Source organism: Leuciscus leuciscus (assembly GCF_965113295.1).
Source record: "Leuciscus leuciscus genome assembly, chromosome: 14".
Taxonomy (NCBI): domain Eukaryota; kingdom Metazoa; phylum Chordata; class Actinopteri; order Cypriniformes; family Leuciscidae; genus Leuciscus; species Leuciscus leuciscus.
The window spans coordinates 41712708-41733658 of record NC_138738.1 but is presented as its reverse complement, the minus strand read 5'-3'; the positions used below and the strand labels follow the sequence as shown (position 1 = coordinate 41733658).

The following is a 20951-nucleotide window of genomic DNA, read 5'->3' as shown; positions in this document are numbered from 1 at the left end:
ATGCACTTTTATGATGGATAGATGCACAGATGCACTTTTATGATGGATAGATGCACTTTTATGATGGGTAGATGCACTTTTATGATGGACAGATGCACTTTTATGATGGGTAGATGCACTTTTATGATGGACAGATGCACTTTTGAAATCGATAGATGCACTTTTATGATGGATAGATGCACTTTTATGATGGATAGATGCACAGATGCACTTTTATGATGGATAGATGCACTTTTATGATGGATAGATGCACTTTTATGATGGACAGATGCACTTTTATGATGGACAGATGCACTTTTATGACGGACAGATGCACTTTTATGACGGACAGATGCACTTTTGAAATCGATAGATGCACTTTTATGATGGATAGATGCACTTTTATGATGGATAGATGCACAGATGCACTTTTATGATGGATAGATGCACTTTTATGATGGACAGATGCACTTTTATGATGGACAAATGCACTTTTATGATGGACAGATGCACTTTTATGACGGACAGATGCACTTTTGAAATCGATAGATGCACTTTTATGATGGACAGATGCACTTTATTAATGACAGATGCACTTTTAAAATCGATAGATTCACTTTTATGATGGATAGATGCACTTTTATGATGGATAGATGCACTTTTATGATGGATAGATGCACTTTTATGATGGATAGATTCACTTTTAAAATCGATAGATGCACTTTTATGATGGATAGATGCACTTTTATGATGGATAGATGCACAGATGCACTTTTATGATGGATAGATGCACTTTTATGATGGACAGATGCACTTTTAAGATGGACAGATGCACTTTTAAGATGGACAGATGCACTTTTATGATGGATAGATGCACAGATGCACTTTTATGATGGATAGATGCACTTTTATGATGGATAGATGCACAGATGCACTTTTATGATGGACAGATGCACTTTTAAGATGGACAGATGCACTTTTAAGATGGATAGATGCACTTTTATGATGGATAGATGCACTTTTATGATGGACAGATGCACTTTTATGATGATAGATGCACTTATGATGGATAGATGCCCTTTTATGATGGACAGATGCACTTTTATGATGGGTAGATGCACTTTTATGATGGACAGATGCACTTTTGAAATCGATAGATGCACTTTTATGATGGACAGATGCACTTTATTAATGACAGATGCACTTTTAAAATCGATAGATGCACTTTTATGATGGATAGATGCACTTTTATGATGGATAGATGCACAGATGCACTTTTATGATGGATAGATGCACTTTTATGATGGATAGATGCACTTTTAAGATGGACAGATGCACTTTTATGTTGATAGATACACTTATGTAGCCTGGTTAAAACCAGACCATTCTCAGTAGTAACTGAGTTATGGTCTGGCAAAGCTTCATTAACCCTCTGGGGACCAAAAACGCGCCCGCGCGTTTTGCTCGTTTTTTTTTTTTAGCAATGAAAAATAAACACAAAATGCTCTGTTAATTTTGATCTTTCATTTTCGTGTAATACATCAATCGATCCTGTTCAGTTTCTATTTTTTTTTCTGTATACTCACAATACAAATAAAGTGTTTTGCTTTTTGACAAATAAAGAAAAACTAACATGATGCTATTTCTGCCTTCTCTCTGTCAGTAAACTCCCATTTGAAACGCGTTCGAAAATTATCTATAACTCCGCGAAAATTCAGTCAAACAGGCAAACAGACCCACGGGCATAAAGCTTGAGATCGCAGCTTTTAAATGAAGTAATTTATATAAAAAACAAATATTATCAGCTTCTGTAATCTGTATAAAAAGAGAGCGACTCCAGTCGAGCTCATTAGGAGCCATTCAAAAGTAATTTGACCACGCCCCGGAGAGCGCGTGCTATTCAAACGCAAATTCTGAGAACCATTTCAGTCTGTGAAACGCCCCCACATCAGCTGTAAACAAAGAGGCATAATATAGCCTACCTTATGGAGAAAATTTTCCGTGCTGATATGTCGAGCAGATCCCGCTGAGGAGTGAGGTAGGCTAAGTTATCCTTTCTCAAGTGTTAATGTGGAATAACGTTATGGAATAACGTTGTAGGCTTATGTAAACAAAAAGATGAATCGCGTTTCTATAATATGAATCGCGTTTTCTGTGAGATGAATGAAGGGTACATATTTGTAAAGACTGTTTAGCCTAAATATGAATCGCGCGTCTGTGTGTGAAAGAATAAACTGCTTTTACAGTTACAGTTACTGCGTTACAGTCAGGCGAAGTATGAAAGACAACATTTTGTTGACTAGATTTGGGTACAGTTTTTACTGTAGAATATACTGTCACATCAAATAAGCTTTTCTGCTCATATATAAAATACTATTTTGTCAAAAATAAAGTCATAGACTAAGATGTTCCAATGTTGGCTATATTCAAACTAATGAATACATATGATAAAATGTAGGCCTATAATCTTTTTTTTTTTTTTTTACAAAGAAAGAGTACTTTTTTTGCAGAAATATTGCTGAAATTGTAATTATTGTTGTAATTGTAACCTTTTTAATAAAATAGCAAAACATATTTACAAGATAGATGTAAGCAAAATCTTAAATGGTCAATATAAGTCTTCTTCTAAATATATAGGCTATTTTGTCCTTGCATTGTGGCTCAGTCAGTGTCACACCTGAATGAATGGCTAATTATGCAGAGTCATTATGCAGAGTGGGTGGGACTGGGTAATCTAAGGTGTAAACTACTCCTCCCCCTCGCATATTGGCTTTCCAAGCAAAACCTGTTTTACACCATTTAAATCAATGTATTTTTTTTTTGTGAACGATAAAGCAAGACTATTTTCACATAATTTTGAAGCTAGAACTCCAAGAGAAAACATCCATTAGTCAAAAGTCTTGTGGGCACATATTTTGTATGAGTTTTGTGGTCTTATTTCAGCAACTTTCATTTTTATTTTTTTAAATAACCACGCATAAACATTATTCTCTTAAAAATACAAACATCTACATACATGTTGCTCGCATATTATGGTAGGCCTGTTTGTGCTATATAGAGTGAATTTACACCTTTGCCATTAACATGTTTATAAATAACTGAAAAAAGCACAAATGTCAGAGCATGTCAGAACATCTCAAGGGCCCCAAAAACAGCTTGGTCCCCAGAGGGTTAAAGCTATAGTAGGTAATGCTGGAGAGCTAGCAAGAATTGAAAGCGGCACCTCTTCTAAGCTCCACCCCCTCCCGTCAGTACTCCGTCCAAAGCTACGCCCCCACAAACATGAACGCGCATCCACAGTCGGAGTCAGCTGCAGGTCACAGGAAAGCCGAGTATTTCAGCACATTATGGGCATCAACCAAACTACTTCATGTCTCATTCACCTGTAAGTAAACTATATTATTATTACAATGAATGCAAAAAAAAAAAAAAAGCATGGCTATTGTTAGTAATGTTACTCGCAGCTTTCAGGCTAACATTACACGTTTGGTGTTGTGTGAACTCTGAAATGTAGCTACGTCTCTTTGGATAAAAGCGTCTGCTAAATTAAATGTAACGTTTTGTTTTGTTACTATCACTGGCAAACGTGAATTTTCTGTTTTTATATATCTTCGTTATTTTGGTTGTTAGAGCTTCCACGACGAGAGCATTGGAAACAAAACACATATGCCACATCACCACAGTTGTCCCGTTTATAAGCAATATATTAACGTCATTTTATCACAATTATAATGCAGACACTTGCGACTATGGCTGTGCAATATGTTCAAAATGTCATGTCCTAAAAGTCAGATAAGCAGTATGTACCTACGACCTGTAACGCAACTGGCTTACACCGACAGAGAAGCTAATGTTAGCATTGGGCTAATTCTAGCTACAAAAGTAGCTACGTTGCCTAACGCAGCCTTTCTCAAACTTTTTTCAGTCAGGGCACCTTTCAAAAGTGCATAAAATCTCAAGGCACCCCAGTGTAAAATATAATTTAAAAACACTGCATAACCCAAATGTAAATGCAAATTTTATATATATATTTATCTAAAATGAATTTACAATTTTATTAATCCGATCATATGTTTAACCCTTTCACATGTAAATTTAAAATATTCTGGCTGACCCGCCAGCGTGAGTTTTTCAAGGTGACCGTTATTTAGAATGTGTCACTTTATGGTTTCCATGGTGACGCGTCATTGCTTGTCACGTGACACACCGCAGCAACAACAGAGCTGAATGAATGATGATCTGCTTTTATGTCATTTTTCCTTTTTTATTCAAAATATTCACAAATTTGTTAGATATGGCATGAAATATCTGATATTCCGATTGTCAAATATATGCAAGTGGAAGTGTTTTGTTTTTTGAACACAATTATAACGATCGCGTTAGTTGAGCTGTATGCGCGATGGGCGCCGCCATGTTAGTTTGTGCCGCAGACGCAGTTCAGAGAATCGGATCTGTTGGATTTACAACAAGTGAATTCATCCACTTCTCCCGAAATACATAAAAGTAAGTGGCAGGTGAACTGGGAGAAGAATAGAGTAAACTTTAAAGTTACTTACACAATGTGTATCTGATATGAATAAAACTAATTATAATGGAAAGGATTATTATTGCCTCTTCCTTTGACATCAGTGTGTATTTTACAAACTCTAAATGTATTGTTTTTTTTAGTACTTATGTCTGAAACCTAAAACAAACATTATGTGGATGAAAACACTGAAAAGTTGTGATATATGACAGCTGAGCGCGCCTGTCTCTGGCTCAGCTCCAGCCAACGCGCGAAAGCACATTTGAATTTAGCAGTTGATCACGTCATGCACTGACCGTTCTAATCACACCGGTGCTCCAGGGACCAGCCTAGACTGATCACACCGGTGTGAGCGTACGTGCGAAAGGGTTAAAAAGAAGAAGAATGTATTTATGTAAATTCAAATATATTTATATTAGGGCTGGGAATCGATTAAAAAAAATTAACTAATTAATTGCACAATTTCTGTAATTAATTGCGCTTCCCCCAAGCTTGTAATCATCAATATTTAAACTTAGAATCACCTAATTAAACAACACAGGAAAAAAAGGGAACAGAAAATAGCCCTATATTAAAATATTAAACATCAATATATCAATATATTATTCTTTTTCAATAATCAATCAACATAATCAATTTAACAGATTATTATTATTATTATTATTATTATTTTATTAATTATTAAAACAAAATATAGTCCTACAAAGCTATTATTACCAGAGCATGTGATCAGAGCAGGTCATTTTACCATTGTTGCCCAGCATGGCTATACCAGCTCAGCAAACAGAAGTCAACAGAGAAATTTCACGTTACTTGAGTGGACTTTACTTTTCCAGTGCTTAGTACATGATTGAAGCCTTTGGGCCGTTAACGACAGAGCCGCCGACACACACACACACACACACACACACACACACACACACACACACACACACACACACACACACACACACACACACACACACACACACACACGGAACGGAGAGCTCGCCGCTGCTGGGCCATTAACGACAGAGCGAGCCGACACACACACACGCACGCACGCACGCACGCACGCGCGCGCGCGGAGCACAGAGCGCGCCGACCGACCGACACACACACTCACGCGCGCGTGCGCGCGGAGCACAGAGCGCGACGCACATACCGAGCGGAAAAGACCCGCTCATGAAAGCTGCCCGAGAATGAAACCTGACCGCCGAACATGGAGGGGTGGGACGGCATATTTCGGCCTTTTTAATAGCAGACGCAACAGGAAATCATTAAAACGAGGCAAAAAAAAAAAGTGCTGCGTCAATTGCGTTATTTTTTTTTAACGCGTTAAACATTTCAAATTAATCGCAAAGATTAACGCGTTAATTCCCCCAGCCCTAATTTATATATGAAATGTCCGAATTTTTTTTTTTTTTTTTGCCTACGTAATTTTTGGGCGGCACCCCTGACACAGTCAGGGGGCACCCCAGTGTGTGCGGCACCCACTTTGAGAAAGGCTGGCCTAACGTAACATATATCATGGAAATAACAAATCCCCCCGAAGCAAAACAAATAATTACCTGTTCAGCAGAAAGACCGCAACCCTGGCATCGCTTTTCAGGCCCTTCATCTCCCTCAGTTGTCTCCACCGTTCAAATGCTGCACCAATGTTGACGCGAGTTTGTCCTCTGGCTTTATCCAGTGCCTGTTTCGTTGCAGCCTTTTCTGCCTCCGATTTTCTTTTTTTAGGCTTTTTATCAGGGCGAGCAGTTACCAGCAAAGCTGGCATTGGTAGTTTTTGCTGCATTTTCTCTTCCATTGTGCCGCAAACTCCTGCTTACTCGGTGTAGTGAGCTGAATATTTCCGGGAACGGTGACATGTGATGAGTGCACGCAGGGCAGCGCACGCAGTGGGGCTCGGGCACGAGACATGAAGGCATCTGATTGGTTCTTTACATTCGCACCGAATGGCAGTGATTGGTCAGAGTTTTTACTGTTCTGCAGCTGCTACAGAGGTCTGATTGTTTTCATTCCTTTTTCTGAACACATAATGTATTGACTACTCTCAGGATGGAAGGACCATTTCACCCAGTATAAAAAAAAATGTTTCTGAACAGGATTACCTACTATAGCTTTAATAACTCATTTCCAAAGGGGCGTCACCAACGGACGTCGCTCAAATGTCTCTGGGCGCAATTGGATAGACCTAAAACCAATCAGAGCGATCGTCATCGTGTAAAGCCATATGCTGCGTCCCAATTCGCCTAAGTTACACTACGCCATAAAAGTATGTACTCTTTTTGTGAAGAAAAGGTGTTTACTTTTGAATGTGTAGCAAAAAAGTAGGCAAGCTTTGGGACATACTACTTCGTCATCTTTATCGGACGGATCTGTTGCGTGTATCCTGTCACTAAACTGCCCTGTCAATCATCTCGTCACAGTTAAAATCCTCTATTAAATCTAATTTAATTTCCTACCGTTTCGGAGAGAAATGTAGAAGCACGTTCATCTGCCAGTGGGTCTTTCATGGAGACTGGCCTCATGTGTTTGCAATTTGAATATAATAATGCATTTAAAAGTTGCTGCGCTTCACCAACGGACGTCGCTCAAATGCCTCTGGGCGCAATTGGATAGACCTAAAACCAATCAGAGCGATCATCATCGTGTAAAGCCCGCCCCAATGTTTCTGATTGGTGCCGCGATTTCGAGGGATTAGAAATGGGCTAGAATGGGCTCTTTGCCAGACTAGTTGCAGAGCAAATCTAAATTTGCCGGAAGTTGTCTGGGTTTTCCCAGGCTAACACTTATGATGATAGATGCACTTTTATGATGGACAGATGCACTTTTATGATGGACAGATGCACTTTTATGATGGATAGATGCACTTTTAAAATCGATAGATGCACTTTTATGATGGACAGATGACCTTTATGATGATAGATGCACTTTTATGATGGACAGATGCACTTTTATGATGGATAGATGCACTTTTATCATGGACAGATGGCCTATTATGATGGATAGATGCACTTTTAAAATCGATAGATGCACTTTTATGATGGATAGATGCACTTTTATGATGGACAGATGCACTTTTATGATGGACAGATGCACTTTTATGATGGATAGATGCACTTTTATCATGGACAGATGCACTTTTATGATGGATAGATGCACTTTTAAAATCGATAGATGCACTTTTATGATGGACAGATGCACTTTTATGATGGACAGATGCACTTTTATCATGGACAGATGGCCTATTATGATGGATAGATCATATTTGTATATTTGTTGTCAGTGACTCCAGTGTAGTATTTTGTTCACGTGACCAGTTAGGAGTGATTGTGATTGGCAGCTCACCGTCAGAAGGCCGTCGGGAAGATCCTCTCCGTTGTTGATCCCGCGGTTCATGCTAATGAATCTCTCCAGCGGAGTCTTGTCCTTCACGTTGGGGTTGTGAAGACTCGTGTTCAACATGATGATGGCAAACGAAAGGATGTAACACGTGTCTGAGGATCACAAACAACACAGCCGTTCTCAACAACTTTGCCAGACACTGTTAAACAAAGCGTTTTGAGATCAGTGTCAGCTTGGCCAATTAACAGATCTGGCAATGCATAACAAATAGTCTCAATGGAAGCTTATTTCGCCATGGAATAAAAAAATATAAAAGGTAATTGTGACTTTTTATCACTTTTTTTTCTGCGGTTTTGTTCTTGCGATTCTGATGAATTGGTCTGAATTGTGAGATATTAAAGTCCCCCTGTAGTCAATCATTTTATCCCTTAAAACTCATGTTTGATCCTTAAAATTACATATTTAAACGTTTTTTCCTTGGGAAAAAAAATGGCTTCATGCCTTAAAATATCTTGACTGTAACTCGACACCCTCGCCTCATTTAGTATGTGCGGTTCTATGAATATGCAAATGAGCCCCGCCTCCACTCACTCACTCAGCTCAGAGATCCACTGGTTGACGATCACACGTTGATCTGATTGGTTACAAGGTAGTTTGTGACGTCAGAAACACCAGCGATTTCAAAGCGTGTGTTTGAGACTGTCTTTGGTTCACTGCAGTTTTAAGGAGGAAATACTCAGCAATGGTGTCGACTTATGAATTTACACATGGTTTATCTTAAAGCATATTAAACACACCACATAGACACATAAACAACATTAAAAGCTGGATTTTCACCTCAGAGGGACTTTTTACATTTTTTTTATTCCAGAAACAAAAGACTGAATTATGAGACATAAAAAAGTCCAAATTCCAATATTACGCAATATTTTTTATTCCATGACAGAAACAAGCTTCCATGAGTTTCTGTTTTCAAATACTCAAATATAGTAATTATAGGGTGTAATATATATTATGAATTATGCAAGTTGACTCTGATGGGTTTGGAGTTGCGCTTCACCTGTGGACTGGAAGACGTTGGCGTTGCAGTTACAGTAACGTGTGGCGAAAGCCTCCATCATGCGGTCGATCTTCTGCGCTTCTCCCGGCAGACGGAAACTCCACAAGAACTGCCTGATGAGTGAGAGAGAGAATCACTAATAAGACGAGTCCTTCACGTGTGTGAATGAGTGTGTGAAGGAGCTCGAGTTCTTCTCACCGTAACGCCTGGACCAGGTTGAGATCTGAAAACTCGTGCAGCTCCACAAACGCCTTGAGAATCTGCAGGTGCATCTCCTCCCTGAAACATCAGATTGAGATGCATTCATCAGGACACACACACACACACACAGATCTGATGTGTGTGTGTTTGGCTCATAAGTCACCTCTCTCCCAGGAAGTCTCCGATGGCAGTCTTATTCAGTCCTTCCTCTTTATACAGAAACTCGGCCACTCGTTCTGGTTTCCACTCCACAAGCTGGTTGTCAACCAGATACTTGATTCCCTGAAACACAGAGACGTTTGAGCCGTTCGCTCGCTCGCTGTCACACAGATAAAACACTGAAGATTCCGTAAGACGCGCTGTAGTTTATCTGAGATTATCAGAGCATCCACACAAGTTCCTCCCCAGGTCAACATCTGCTTTTAGAGATTTTCCTTCAAACCACTACTTCCCTTTTCTACAAAATGACTAAAGAAAAGACTAAAACCTTCAAACCGAAATCACAGAAACTGATACACTGGTTCACTTTTGCTTACCTGCAATAGAATAGAATAGAATATTATATTATATTTAGTGCTGTCGATCGATTAAAAAAATTAACTAGATTAATCACACATTTTTCTGTGATTAATCGTGATTAATTGCAATTAAAAAAACACTTGTTTTTTATGTTTTTAATATATTTTAATATATATTTTATAATATAATAATTTCACAGTTAATTTCAAAATTAAAGTAGAAACGACTATATTTTAAATATTTGTTTAATGGCATCTTTTTATGAATGAAGGCCAATATTACTGATATTAATACAGCTACTGATGTCCCAATAAAATAAGCACGAAAGAGAGCTCGATTCTGGTGCGCTGTCTGTGGGCACGATACTGTGGTGCGTCTTTCTGTGCGTCGTGTGTGTGTGTGTGTGTGTGTGTGTGTGTGTGTGTGTGTGTGTGTGTGTGTGTCTGTGTGTGTGTGTGTGTGTGTGTGTGTGTGTGTGTGTGTGTGTGTGTGTGTGTGTGTGTAAAGACAGCTGTGAGGCCTCTTTTGTCTTGTCACGCTTTAATTGTTTAAAAGCATTTGCAAACAAGAGCATGATCATATAGCTAATGTAACGGTAGCCAAAGGATGACAGAAAAATGAACGGATGCTGCGTTAATTGTGTTAAATATTTTAACGTGAATGTTGACAGGACTAATATTATATTGTTAAGGAGATTTAATCAATCAGTGACAAACTTATTGGTGACGTCAGATCTAGAAACTTCCCGAACAGTAGAAGTCCTTAGATCACCTGAAGTCTGAAGAGCCAAATTGCTGACCAATTCCTCAATTCCCCTTGGCCATACACAGGCACTATGAGTGCACTTACTGACAGATTTGGAGACCTCACCAGTTAGCCCTAACTAAAACAGCAGCAGTAATGGATGCCCCTGATGTTCAGCTTAGAGATTTGGCCAATTTCGATAGATTTGCCCTTCAAATCCAAGCTCTTGTGGGTCTCCTGAGGACATTGGGTCCTGAAGGTAATGTGAAATTACAGAGTGGGTCACGTGTAGCCCGTCTGCCAAGTAAACTCCCTCCAGATTTAAGTGTATCATTCAGACAACAAGTCAAGTCACCTTCATTTATACAGTGCTTTTAACCATATAGATTGTTTCAAAGCAGCTTTACAGTGATAACAGGAGATTAAAGTAACAGAGATTGTTTTGGCTTTACAGCAGCTCTAGATTATATTTATTGTCCAGCTAAAGTTAGTTTTTGATATGTTCACTTCCGTTGCAAAGATCATTAGTTATTAACTTAGCTTTAACACACACCGTTCTAACAGAAAACAGAAAACTTTGAATGTGTTCTGGCCGTTCATTTGCACGACAACAGTGTTTGGTGGCTCCATGACACATGCCCTATCAATCTGGTGTAGTCTACACTGTTCTGGACCTGGCCGAGTGGCTTAAGTTTGAATCCTGGTGCCAAGACTATGAGGACCTAAATCTAAGGAAGGAGCAGAGACGTTAAAGACGTTAAACGGTGCAGCCAAGATCAGGCCCTGTAGCTAAGTCCAGATTTGCCACTGTTCTTTATGGATCAAACCCGTGACACAGACACTGTCATTCTCAAAGCCAACCAAGACAGCAGAGAGACCTGAACAGAGAAGAGTTGTGCCCATACTGTGACAGTACAGAGCATTTCCTATGCCAGTGTCCCAGCTACCAGGAATTCAGTAAAGAGGAGATGATAAAATGCATTAAAAACAACAACCGTTGCTGGAAAACATTGCACAATGAAAAAGCCCTGTCGCCTGTTTAATGTGAAACACCTTCAAATCCTTCATGAAGTTAATGACCAATCACAGAATGAGGTTTCTTGCCTTGTGAGTTCCACAAATGAGTCCCTATACCTTGACAGGCCTGCAGGTTCAAAACATGTTCTGCTGAAAATGATTCCTGTTGTCTTGCAGCACAAGAATCAAACCCTAAACACCTATGCAGTGCTCGATGATAGATCCGAAAGAACCATGCTACTGCCAGCTACAGCTCAGAAACTAGGGCTTAAGGGACAGACTGGTTCGCTTGGCCCACCTGGAGGTCCAGTGGCAACTAGAATTAGACTGGGTTAGGGGCTACAAGGACCAACAAGCAATCTACAGCAACAGCTTCAGCCTCAGCAATGCCAACACCTTTCCGTTACTCCTCAAATGGAGGAAGTGTTCTGAAATGTTGAGAGACTTAGGCAAGGAGATAGCATTCCCCACAATAATGAAAGACTGGTCATACGATCCAAACAAGATCAGAAATCAACGGACTAGCTACAAGCCAAACCCACCAGAGTGATGGTAGATTGAGTGAAGCACTATGCCACACCACTGCTGTGCAAGGATGACATGCCTCAGCTTCATGCCCCCAAAGACTTGAGAAACAGAAACAGACTGTTACCACAGAGGAAGAATCATGGTTTATTCTCCACCACATGGCTCATCATAACGGCAAAAACAGAGTTCAACCTGAGTGATAACCTCAACGACTGCCTCCTTGCAGGACCTGCACTACGCCCTTCCCTTCTGGGGGTTCTGTTGCGTTTCAGGGAGCACACCTTCGTGGATAGCTCATTGGATGATGTAGATGGAGACAGAGCCAAGTCCCCACAAAAATTAAAGACTGGTCATACGATCCAAACAAGATCAGAAATCAATGGACTCACTACAAGCCAAAACCACCTGCACTAGGCCCTTACCTTTTCGGGGGTTCTGTTGAGGGACCATACTGTCGCGGTGGGTGGAGACATAAAAGGCATGTTTCATCAGGTCTGCCTACTGCCTGAAAACAGAAACCTACTCGGCTTTGTCCTGCAGCTGTGGGACAAACAAAGAGATGTTGCCAACAGACCTACTGAAAGCCTGGAACGAGTGGGAGAACGAGCTTCCCAGCCTTTCTGAAGTTACCCTCCCACGGTGCTATGTCTTAGTAGATATGGACCAACCCAATGTTAAGCGACAAATTCACATATTTTGTGACGCCTTAGAACAAGCATACGGATCTGTGTCATACCTGAGAACTGAGGACAAAGAAGGACAAATTCAGCTTGCATTGCATTGCCAGATCCAACGTTGCCCCCAAACGGAAACAAACTATCCCTAGACTAGAGCTATGTGCAGCAGTTACTGGTGCTCAACCGGCAAAGCTGCTAGAAACCGAACTCACAATGGAAATAAGCCGAGTGGTCTTGTGGTTTGATTCCACCACAGTCCTTTCCTGGCTGAGTCTTATAGCTTTAAAGGTGCTGTATGTAACTTTTTCACTCTACTAAAGAATAAAAATACCATAATATGTTTGCAGATATTTAGGAAACATGCTGAGTTTCTCTGAAAAACACTTCTACAGCTAGTTAGTTTACTTTGAAATGTTTGGTGTGCGTGATCTCGCCCACTGCCAGTTCACCCAATAGTATTTCGACACCCCGGGATGCAAGTTTATGCCAAAACACTGCGTATTGCAGCCAGCAAATTGGGTCAGAGACTGCAGATTCTACCCAACCTAAAAAGCCTAAGAATCTCTATTATTGAGAGCATATTAAAACGCGGATAAATCAACTAATCAACTTACAGTATGTAAGTCTCCTCGGCTTTCATTTTCAATTGCGCTCGTTCCTGTTGCATGTCCTCACACTGGCAAGTCTGAGGAGGAGGGCGGGGGAAACAACCACTCTAACAGACTCCACCTTTAAAGTCTTCGGAGGGACTAGGATAGCAGAAATTCAAGATCTAGTGGATCAGCATGAATGGTGATATGTAGATTCTCTCTGAAACCCTGCAAATGACCTCACAAGGGGTCACAGCCTAAAAGAGCTTGTGTCATCAAACAGATGGAGTCAAGGCCCACCGTTCTCACTACAGGCTGAATCAGAGTCGCCCACTATGCCAGTCCTAAAACCTCCTGAAGTGGAGAAGAGAAAGAGTGTATTCTATGGTGTCAACAGAGTTTCAAAACCCAAAACCCCAGTGAGTACAGTACATGGAAAGACCTTGTTGAAGCCACAGTCCAGCACAGTCAAAGTGACCCAAACCAATCCAGTCAAAACGCCTCATCTTCCAAAACATCCAACGTGACAGTTTCCCTAAGGAATATGAACGACTGAAAGCTGGTTAGCCTGTATCCACTATAAACCGCCTACTCAGTTTATCCCCAGAGTTTGATGAAGCCGGTCAGCTTATACGGGTTGGAGGACGTCTACGTCGTGCTTGAAGGTCTAGAACTCCAGGAGAACATCCTCAACATCCAGCAACCAAACTGCTCATACGGGACTATGACAGTAAGCTCTGTCACCCAGGAACAAGAACGGGTGCTTGCTGAAATGAGGAGAAATGTGTGGATACTAAGAGGTTGTGAGGCAATTTGTAAATTCCAGCACAACTGAGGGGCATGTGTCGCAAAATGTCGCAAGTGGAAGGACAAAGCCGAGGTCCCTAAAATGGCTGATCTACCTCCAGCCTGTCTGAGGGTACGTTTACATGACAACTATATGCTTAAAGCGGAGACGTTTATCCCTGTTTTTTTGCCGCGTACAGACGACACCATTATCAAAACGATCCCCATTCACACGGATCCACGAAAACGACTAAAAACGCTGTATTCTGCTGCCAGGCCAGTAGATGGCGATGAAACACTATAGAATGAACACGTAATACGCATGTGCATGACGTCCCCGTCTTAAGAGATTCGCATTTTTGTTGTTTATACGGAGTTTGTTTTCAAAAACTTGCACTTTGAAACCCGTTTTCAAAAGTTTGTGTTTTCAGGCGCCCAAAACGCTGTTGTTGCGTAAATGAACGGCCAAAATGCATAAAAGGTTTTACGTTTTTAGTTGAAAATGGTGTCGTGTAAACAGCCCCTGAGACTTCACAAACCTCCCTTTTACAGCACTGACTGTTTTGGGCCCTTCCAAATTAAAATAGGGCGAGTCTGTGAAAAAAGATGGGGTATAATATTCAAGTGTTTGAACACTCGATGTGTCCACATTGAGCTCCTCACGTCTATAGACACCGATTCCTTCCTTATGGCTGTGAGGACATTTATTGCCGGGGCTGAGGCACCCCATCTGAACTGCATCTGAGAGAGAGTTAAGAGAAGCTTTAACTAACTGTAGCCCAGAGCTTCAACAACATCTTGCCAAACAAAAAAATCAGTGATGTTAAGGAGATTTAACCAATCAGCGACTTATTGAAGACGTCGGAAAGGACACAGACAGTTAGCAAGCGGAGTTAAGAGAAGAAGCATCAAATCATCATATTAGAATGATTTCTGAAGGATCATGTGACACTGAAGACTGGAGTAATGATGCTGAAAATTCAGCTTTGATCACAGGAATAAATTACACTTTACTATACACTCACCTAAAGGATTATTAGGAACACCTGTTCAATTTCTCATTAATGCAATTATCTAATCAACCAATCACATGGCAGTTGATTCAATGCATTTAGGGGTGTGGTCCTGGTCAAGACAATCTCCTGAACTCCAAACTGAATGTCAGAATGGGAAAGAAAGGTGATTTAAGCAATTTTGAGCGTGGCATGGTTGTTGGTGCCAGACGGGCCGGTCTGAGTATTTCACAATCTGCTCAGTTACTGGGATTTTCACGCACAACCATTTCTAGGGTTTAAAGAGAATGGTGTGAAAAGGGAAAAACATCCAGTATGCGGCAGTCCTGTGGGCGAAAATTCCTTGTTGATGCTAGAGGTCAGAGGAGAATGGGCCGACTGATTCAAGCTGATAGAAGAGCAACTTTGACTGAAATAACCACTCGTTACAACCGAGGTATGCAGCAAAGCATTTGTGAAGCCACAACACGCACAACCTTGAGGCGGATGGGCTACAACAGCAGAAGACCCCACCGGGTACCACTCATCTCCACTACAAATAGGAAAAAGAGGCCACAATTTGCACGAGCTCACCAAAATTGGACAGTTGAAGACTGGAAAAATGTTGCCTGGTCTGATGAGTCTCGATTTCTGTTGAGACATTCAGATGGTAGAGTCAGAATTTGGCGTAAACAGAATGAGAACATGGATCCATCATGCCTTGTTACCACTGTGCAGGCTGGTGGTGGTGGTGTAATGGTGTGGGGGATGTTTTCTTGGCACACTTTAGGCCCCTTAGTGCCAATTGGGCATCGTTTAAATGCCACGGCCTACCTGAGCATTGTTTCTGACCATTGTCCATCCCTTTATGACCACCATGTACCCATCCTCTGATGGCTACTTCCAGCAGGATAATGCACCATGTCACAAAGCTCGAATCATTTCAAATTGGTTTCTTGAACATGACAATGAGTTCACTGTACTAAAATGGCCCCCACAGTCACCAGATCTCAACTCAATAGAGCATCTTTGGGATGTGGTGGAACGGGAGCTTCGTGCCCTGGATGTGCATCCCACAAATCTCCATCAACTGCAAGATGCTATCCTATCAATATGGGCCAACATTTCTAAAGAATACTTTCAGCACCTTGTTGAATCAATGCCACGTAGAATTAAGGCAGTTCTGAAGGCGAAAGGGGGTCAAACACAGTATTAGTATGGTGTTCCTAATAATCCTTTAGGTGAGTGTATATTCACATAGAAAACAGCTGATTTACACTGGAATCATATTTCACTGTTTTTACTGTATTTTTGATCAGATATATGCAGGTTTGGTGAGCAGAAGAGACTTCTTTCAGAAACATTAAAACATCTCACCGACCCCAAACTTTTGAACGCAAGTGTACGTGTGTGTGGTCTACAGTGTAGTTATAGGTTTGTGACTGTGTTTGTGGTGTTTATTAAACATCAAACATTCATGTGTCTCTCTGTCATCTCTTTCCATGCTCGTCGGCCTCGCTGTTTCTAAACATGCAGCAGCAAAACCACAAAGACTCAGAATGAGAAAACCAAAAGTATTTCAGGTGTTGACCTGAGGACTTCATCCTACACAACCTCCTGTCTGTTAATCTTCATCAATCTCTCCATAGATGTAATGGTTTTTATACACTAACCCGACCCCTAACCCTACCCGTCACACGCACACACACACACACACACACACACACACACACACCCTACACCTAAACCTACCCATCATATAAAACTTTCTGAATTTTTATATTTTCAAAAAAACTCATTCTGTATGATTTACAAACTTTAGGTCCACAGTGACACGATTCTCCATGAGTCTGTGTGCATTCAGGTTGAAGTCCCGACCGGGATAGAAACACACACACACACACACACACACACACACACACACACACACACACACACACACACAGAGAGAGAGACCTATATAGCACAAATGCAGTTTAAATTTGAATGTTGAATAATGACATCAGTCTCTCCTACAGTGAGTGTGTGTGTGTGTGTGTGTGTGTGTGTGTGTGTGTGTGTGTGTGTGTGTGTGTGTGTCTGATCTGAGAGACTGTCAGACGTTCCACTGCCCTCGCCATCAAGCGTCTCGTTAAAGGGTTAGTTCACCCAAAAATGAAAATTCTGTCAGTAATCACTCACCCTCATGTTGTTCCAACCCCGTAAGACCTTCGTTCATCTTCGGAACACAAATTAAGATATTTTTGATTAAATCTGAGAGCTGGCTCACTCCTCCATAGGCTTCTAAGACATTATAACTTGCTGGCCCAGAAAATGCATTAAAGACATCATTAATATAGTCCAAGTGACTACAGTGGCTCAATCTTAAGTTTATAAAGCGACGAGAATACTTTTTGTGCGCAAAAAAAACAAAAATAACGACTTTATTCCACTATTTATTTCCTTCTCTCTGAGCCACGTAGTGTAACTGCGCAGCGCCTCTGTGTTGTACGTCACACGTAGGCTCACTATTGGCCGACGCTGGTCATGTGTGTGATGCGTGTGACGTATAATACAGAAGCGCTACGCAGTTACACTACGTGAACTAACTCGAGGCTCAGAGAGAAGGAAATAAATAGTGGAATAAAGTCGTTATTTTTGTTTTTTTTGCGCACAAAAAGTATTCTCGTCGCTTTATAAACTTAAGATTGAGCCACTGTAGTCACTTGGACTATATTAATGATGTCTTTAATGCATTTTCTGGGCCAGCAAGTTATAATGTCTTAGAAGCCTATGGAGGAGTGAGCCAGCTCTCAGATTTAATCAAAAATATCTTAATTTGTGTTCCGAAGATGAACGAAGGTCTTACGGGGTTGGAACAACATGAGGGTGAGTGATTACTGACAGAATTTTCATTTTTGGGTGAACTAACCCTTTAACATCATCATCATCATCATCATCATCATCTGACTCCTCCAGATCTCACCTTTTTAGGATCCATGTTGAACTTCTTCTTGCCACTACTGAAGCGTTTCTCCCTCTCCAGTGTCTTACTACAAACAATTCAAGCAAAACAACGTTTAATTATATTACCAGCGTTTCATCAAAACTGAGACTAGAACTATTTTAAAAATATTAATATCAGATGAAAAAATTAAACTAAACAAAAAATGTAAAGGTCACCTTGACAACTAACTAATTTTATTTAACTAATAAATAAAAACTAAATCTGAAATAAATATAAAAAACAATAAAATAATAAAAAAACAATACAAATTACACAACAAATACCGAAAATTTTACTAAAATGAAAATGAAAACTGAAAATATAAAAAAATTTCAGGAAAATGTTATATATAAAATAATATAATTCAGAAAGAATAAATGCTATAATAGTACATAAATAAAGCTCTTTTCTCAGATCATCATTCATATATTCACTCACTTGTCTTCTGCTGACTTGAAATCCTGAATATCTGCCATCACGTTTTCAATCTGGTTCTTCAGTTTCTGTAAGAAAAATGAAAAACCTCGTCAGGTTTCTGAAGCTGCTTTCATAATAAAGACACATTTTTTTCATTTTTTTTCATTTACAGAGTCTATTTTACACTTGTGAATGTGACGGAAGAATCACACCAGACACACACACACACGACCACGCGTCCAGTGTGACACCAGAAAGAGGCTTTTAAGTTATTCTGGACCATTTCTTCTTTTTTTAACACATTTGTTTTGTGTTTTTTTGCTTTTTCACGGAACAACAACGGAAAAAAGAAACCACTATGACAAACCAACAGAACATTTGAGGGACACACATCTACAAATACATTAGCATTTGACAGGTAATGCTGAAGGAGAATGCAAATTCATGCAAATTCAGAATAACCAAGAAAAAAAAAATGCTTGTAACCTTCAGGGAACGTTCAGAAATGGTAAAGTTATCAACATGTTCTGTGTATGATTTAAGAATCACACCAGACACACACAAACACAACCACGAGTCCAATATTACACGTGAAAGAGTCCTTCAGGTTATTTTGGACCATTTCTTCTTTTTTCACCACATTTTTTTTTTTCACGGAACAACAACGGGAAAAAAACCCACAATGACAAAACAACAGAACATTTGAGGGACACATTAATACAAAGACAGATTATCGTTTGACATGTGATGCTGAAATTCAGGCCTACGAGTATAAGCTAAATACTAACGTTCAGGGAAGGTTCTCTTAAAGTTATGAACAAACATTCGTATTAAAACGTTTGTTCATTGAAAATTTTTTCTTTTTTTTAAGCGTTTTAGTTTGTCTAACATTTTTTTAAACGTTCAGAGAACAATCCAAAGTAACGTTTTCATAATGTTTGAATAACCAAGAAAAAAACGTTTTTAAAACTGGACGTTTGTAACATTCAGAAATAATGTTTTCAATTTCCTTTTATTGTCATTGCATATATTATACACTGAAACTATCAGCAAACCTTACGGTGCATCCACACGTGACAACACAACTACATTTAAGACACAATATATATATAATACACTACAATACAGAAACTTGACAGCTGCATGTGAAGATATTGCACACTGTTGTCACCAAGTGACCCTGACTGTTTTCATAACGTTGTGGGAACGTTAGAAACATGTTGTGCGAGTGTTCCTCACCTCAATGTCCTCCAGCAGAACCTGTTTGTGCATCTTCAGCCGCTCGATCTCCATCTGCTCCTCCACCGTCAAATCTGAGAAAACAGACACACACACACGGTCAGGTGAGCGAGTGTGTGTTGCAGCAGATTCAGAGAGAGATCTCACATGTAAAACACTAGTTACCAGCCCCAGAACACAGCAGTGAGTGTCTACAATCAACACTGAGGAGGATTAATGACCAGATTAGAGATCTCTCTTCTTGGTAAAGACTTGAACAATACGCTTCTCACTCGCCGGGTTCTGCTTTATGAAACAGGAAATCTGTTGTCATGGGGGCCGTTGGCTCCTGCGCGAGGGGCCTCTGAACATGTGTGTGTGTGTGTGTGTGTGTGTGTTTCACTTCAGACATGACTATCCACACAGCAGACAGACGACAGAAACGAGAGGTTCAGACACAAACTCAGAGCTGAACTGCATGAAATCAAACCAGCACAAATAAAAGGAAGAAAATAAAGATCAGTCATTTTAATATCAGATAATAATTCATCTGATCCTGGACTACAGATTTTCATTTCAATCCATCAGTTCTCTCATGGTTATGAACAAACGGCATTCCTGTAACATTCATTCAAAGTTTTCTGGTCTTTAACATTGTTCTAAAATAGCAATTTTTTATTTCTCTGTCTTTATTGTCCAGTCGATATATTAGCTGTATTGTCGCGACTGTTTTGTGTGATGTTGTTGTGCTGTGTGTGTAATATGTGCTAAATTGTGAATAAAAAAAAATAAAAAAATAAAAAAAACAATAGCACAAAAACATTATTAATACATTGTTTATGGAAATAAAATAAAAAATCTGAAACGTTTTAGTTCATCTAACGTATTTTAAATGTTACTACTTGTTTCATAACGTTCAGAGAACATTCAAAAGTAATGTTTCGTAATGTTTGAAGAATTATATATTTCAATAACCAAGAATTATTATTTTTTTACAACATTTAAAAAACTGCAGTTACTGTATAGTAAAAAATAATATGTAGTTAAATATACTTTCACCATCTATAACCTCTAGTTGCTGGTGTTGTGCAGATACATAAAACATCACCCCCAATATTCAAATTATTAATAAAACATTTGTAAGAACAGCCTGCAATAGAATATTGAATGTGAATTTGACTGAAGATGGAGAGAGAGAGTTAGTTAAGGTTAAACGGACTCTTACCTGTGTGACAACACTCAGTCATTGTGCTGTTTAATGCTGAACTCCTGTTTCATTAAAGCTGTGAGTTTAGAGTCAGACTTTCTTCATGTTTGTTGAGTTCCTCTATCAGCTGCCCTGCCCTGCAAACACTCGTTTCACACCAGAAGTCAAGGGTTTC

At 39.8% G+C, this 20951-nt stretch overlaps 1 protein-coding gene and 1 long non-coding RNA gene across 3 annotated transcripts in view; both read right to left on the bottom strand.

Annotated features, from left to right (window-relative positions):
- The window catches only part of cyth4b (cytohesin 4b), a 35435-nt gene extending 14484 nt beyond the window's left edge, over positions 1-20951 (bottom strand). For both annotated transcript variants that reach the window (XR_014197135.1, XM_082136202.1), the window contains exons 1-8: positions 20795-20951; positions 19591-19664; positions 18373-18437; positions 17914-17980; positions 9259-9377; positions 9093-9173; positions 8895-9007; positions 7838-7986 (exon numbers count right to left, since the gene is read on the bottom strand). Coding sequence is in view for 1 of the 2 variants with exons in the window: in XM_082136202.1 (XP_081992328.1) it covers positions 7838-7986; positions 8895-9007; positions 9093-9173; positions 9259-9377; positions 17914-17980; positions 18373-18437; positions 19591-19664; positions 20795-20816 (690 nt within the window). In the remaining variant the exon portion in view is untranslated. The remainder of the gene's footprint in view (positions 1-7837; positions 7987-8894; positions 9008-9092; positions 9174-9258; positions 9378-17913; positions 17981-18372; positions 18438-19590; positions 19665-20794) is intronic.
- LOC309474008 lies at positions 450-7826 on the bottom strand. Its single transcript, XR_014197173.1, has 3 exons — positions 6617-7826; positions 999-1411; positions 450-554 (listed from the first exon to the last, which is right to left on the bottom strand). It is a non-coding gene; the product is annotated as an uncharacterized lncRNA (long non-coding RNA).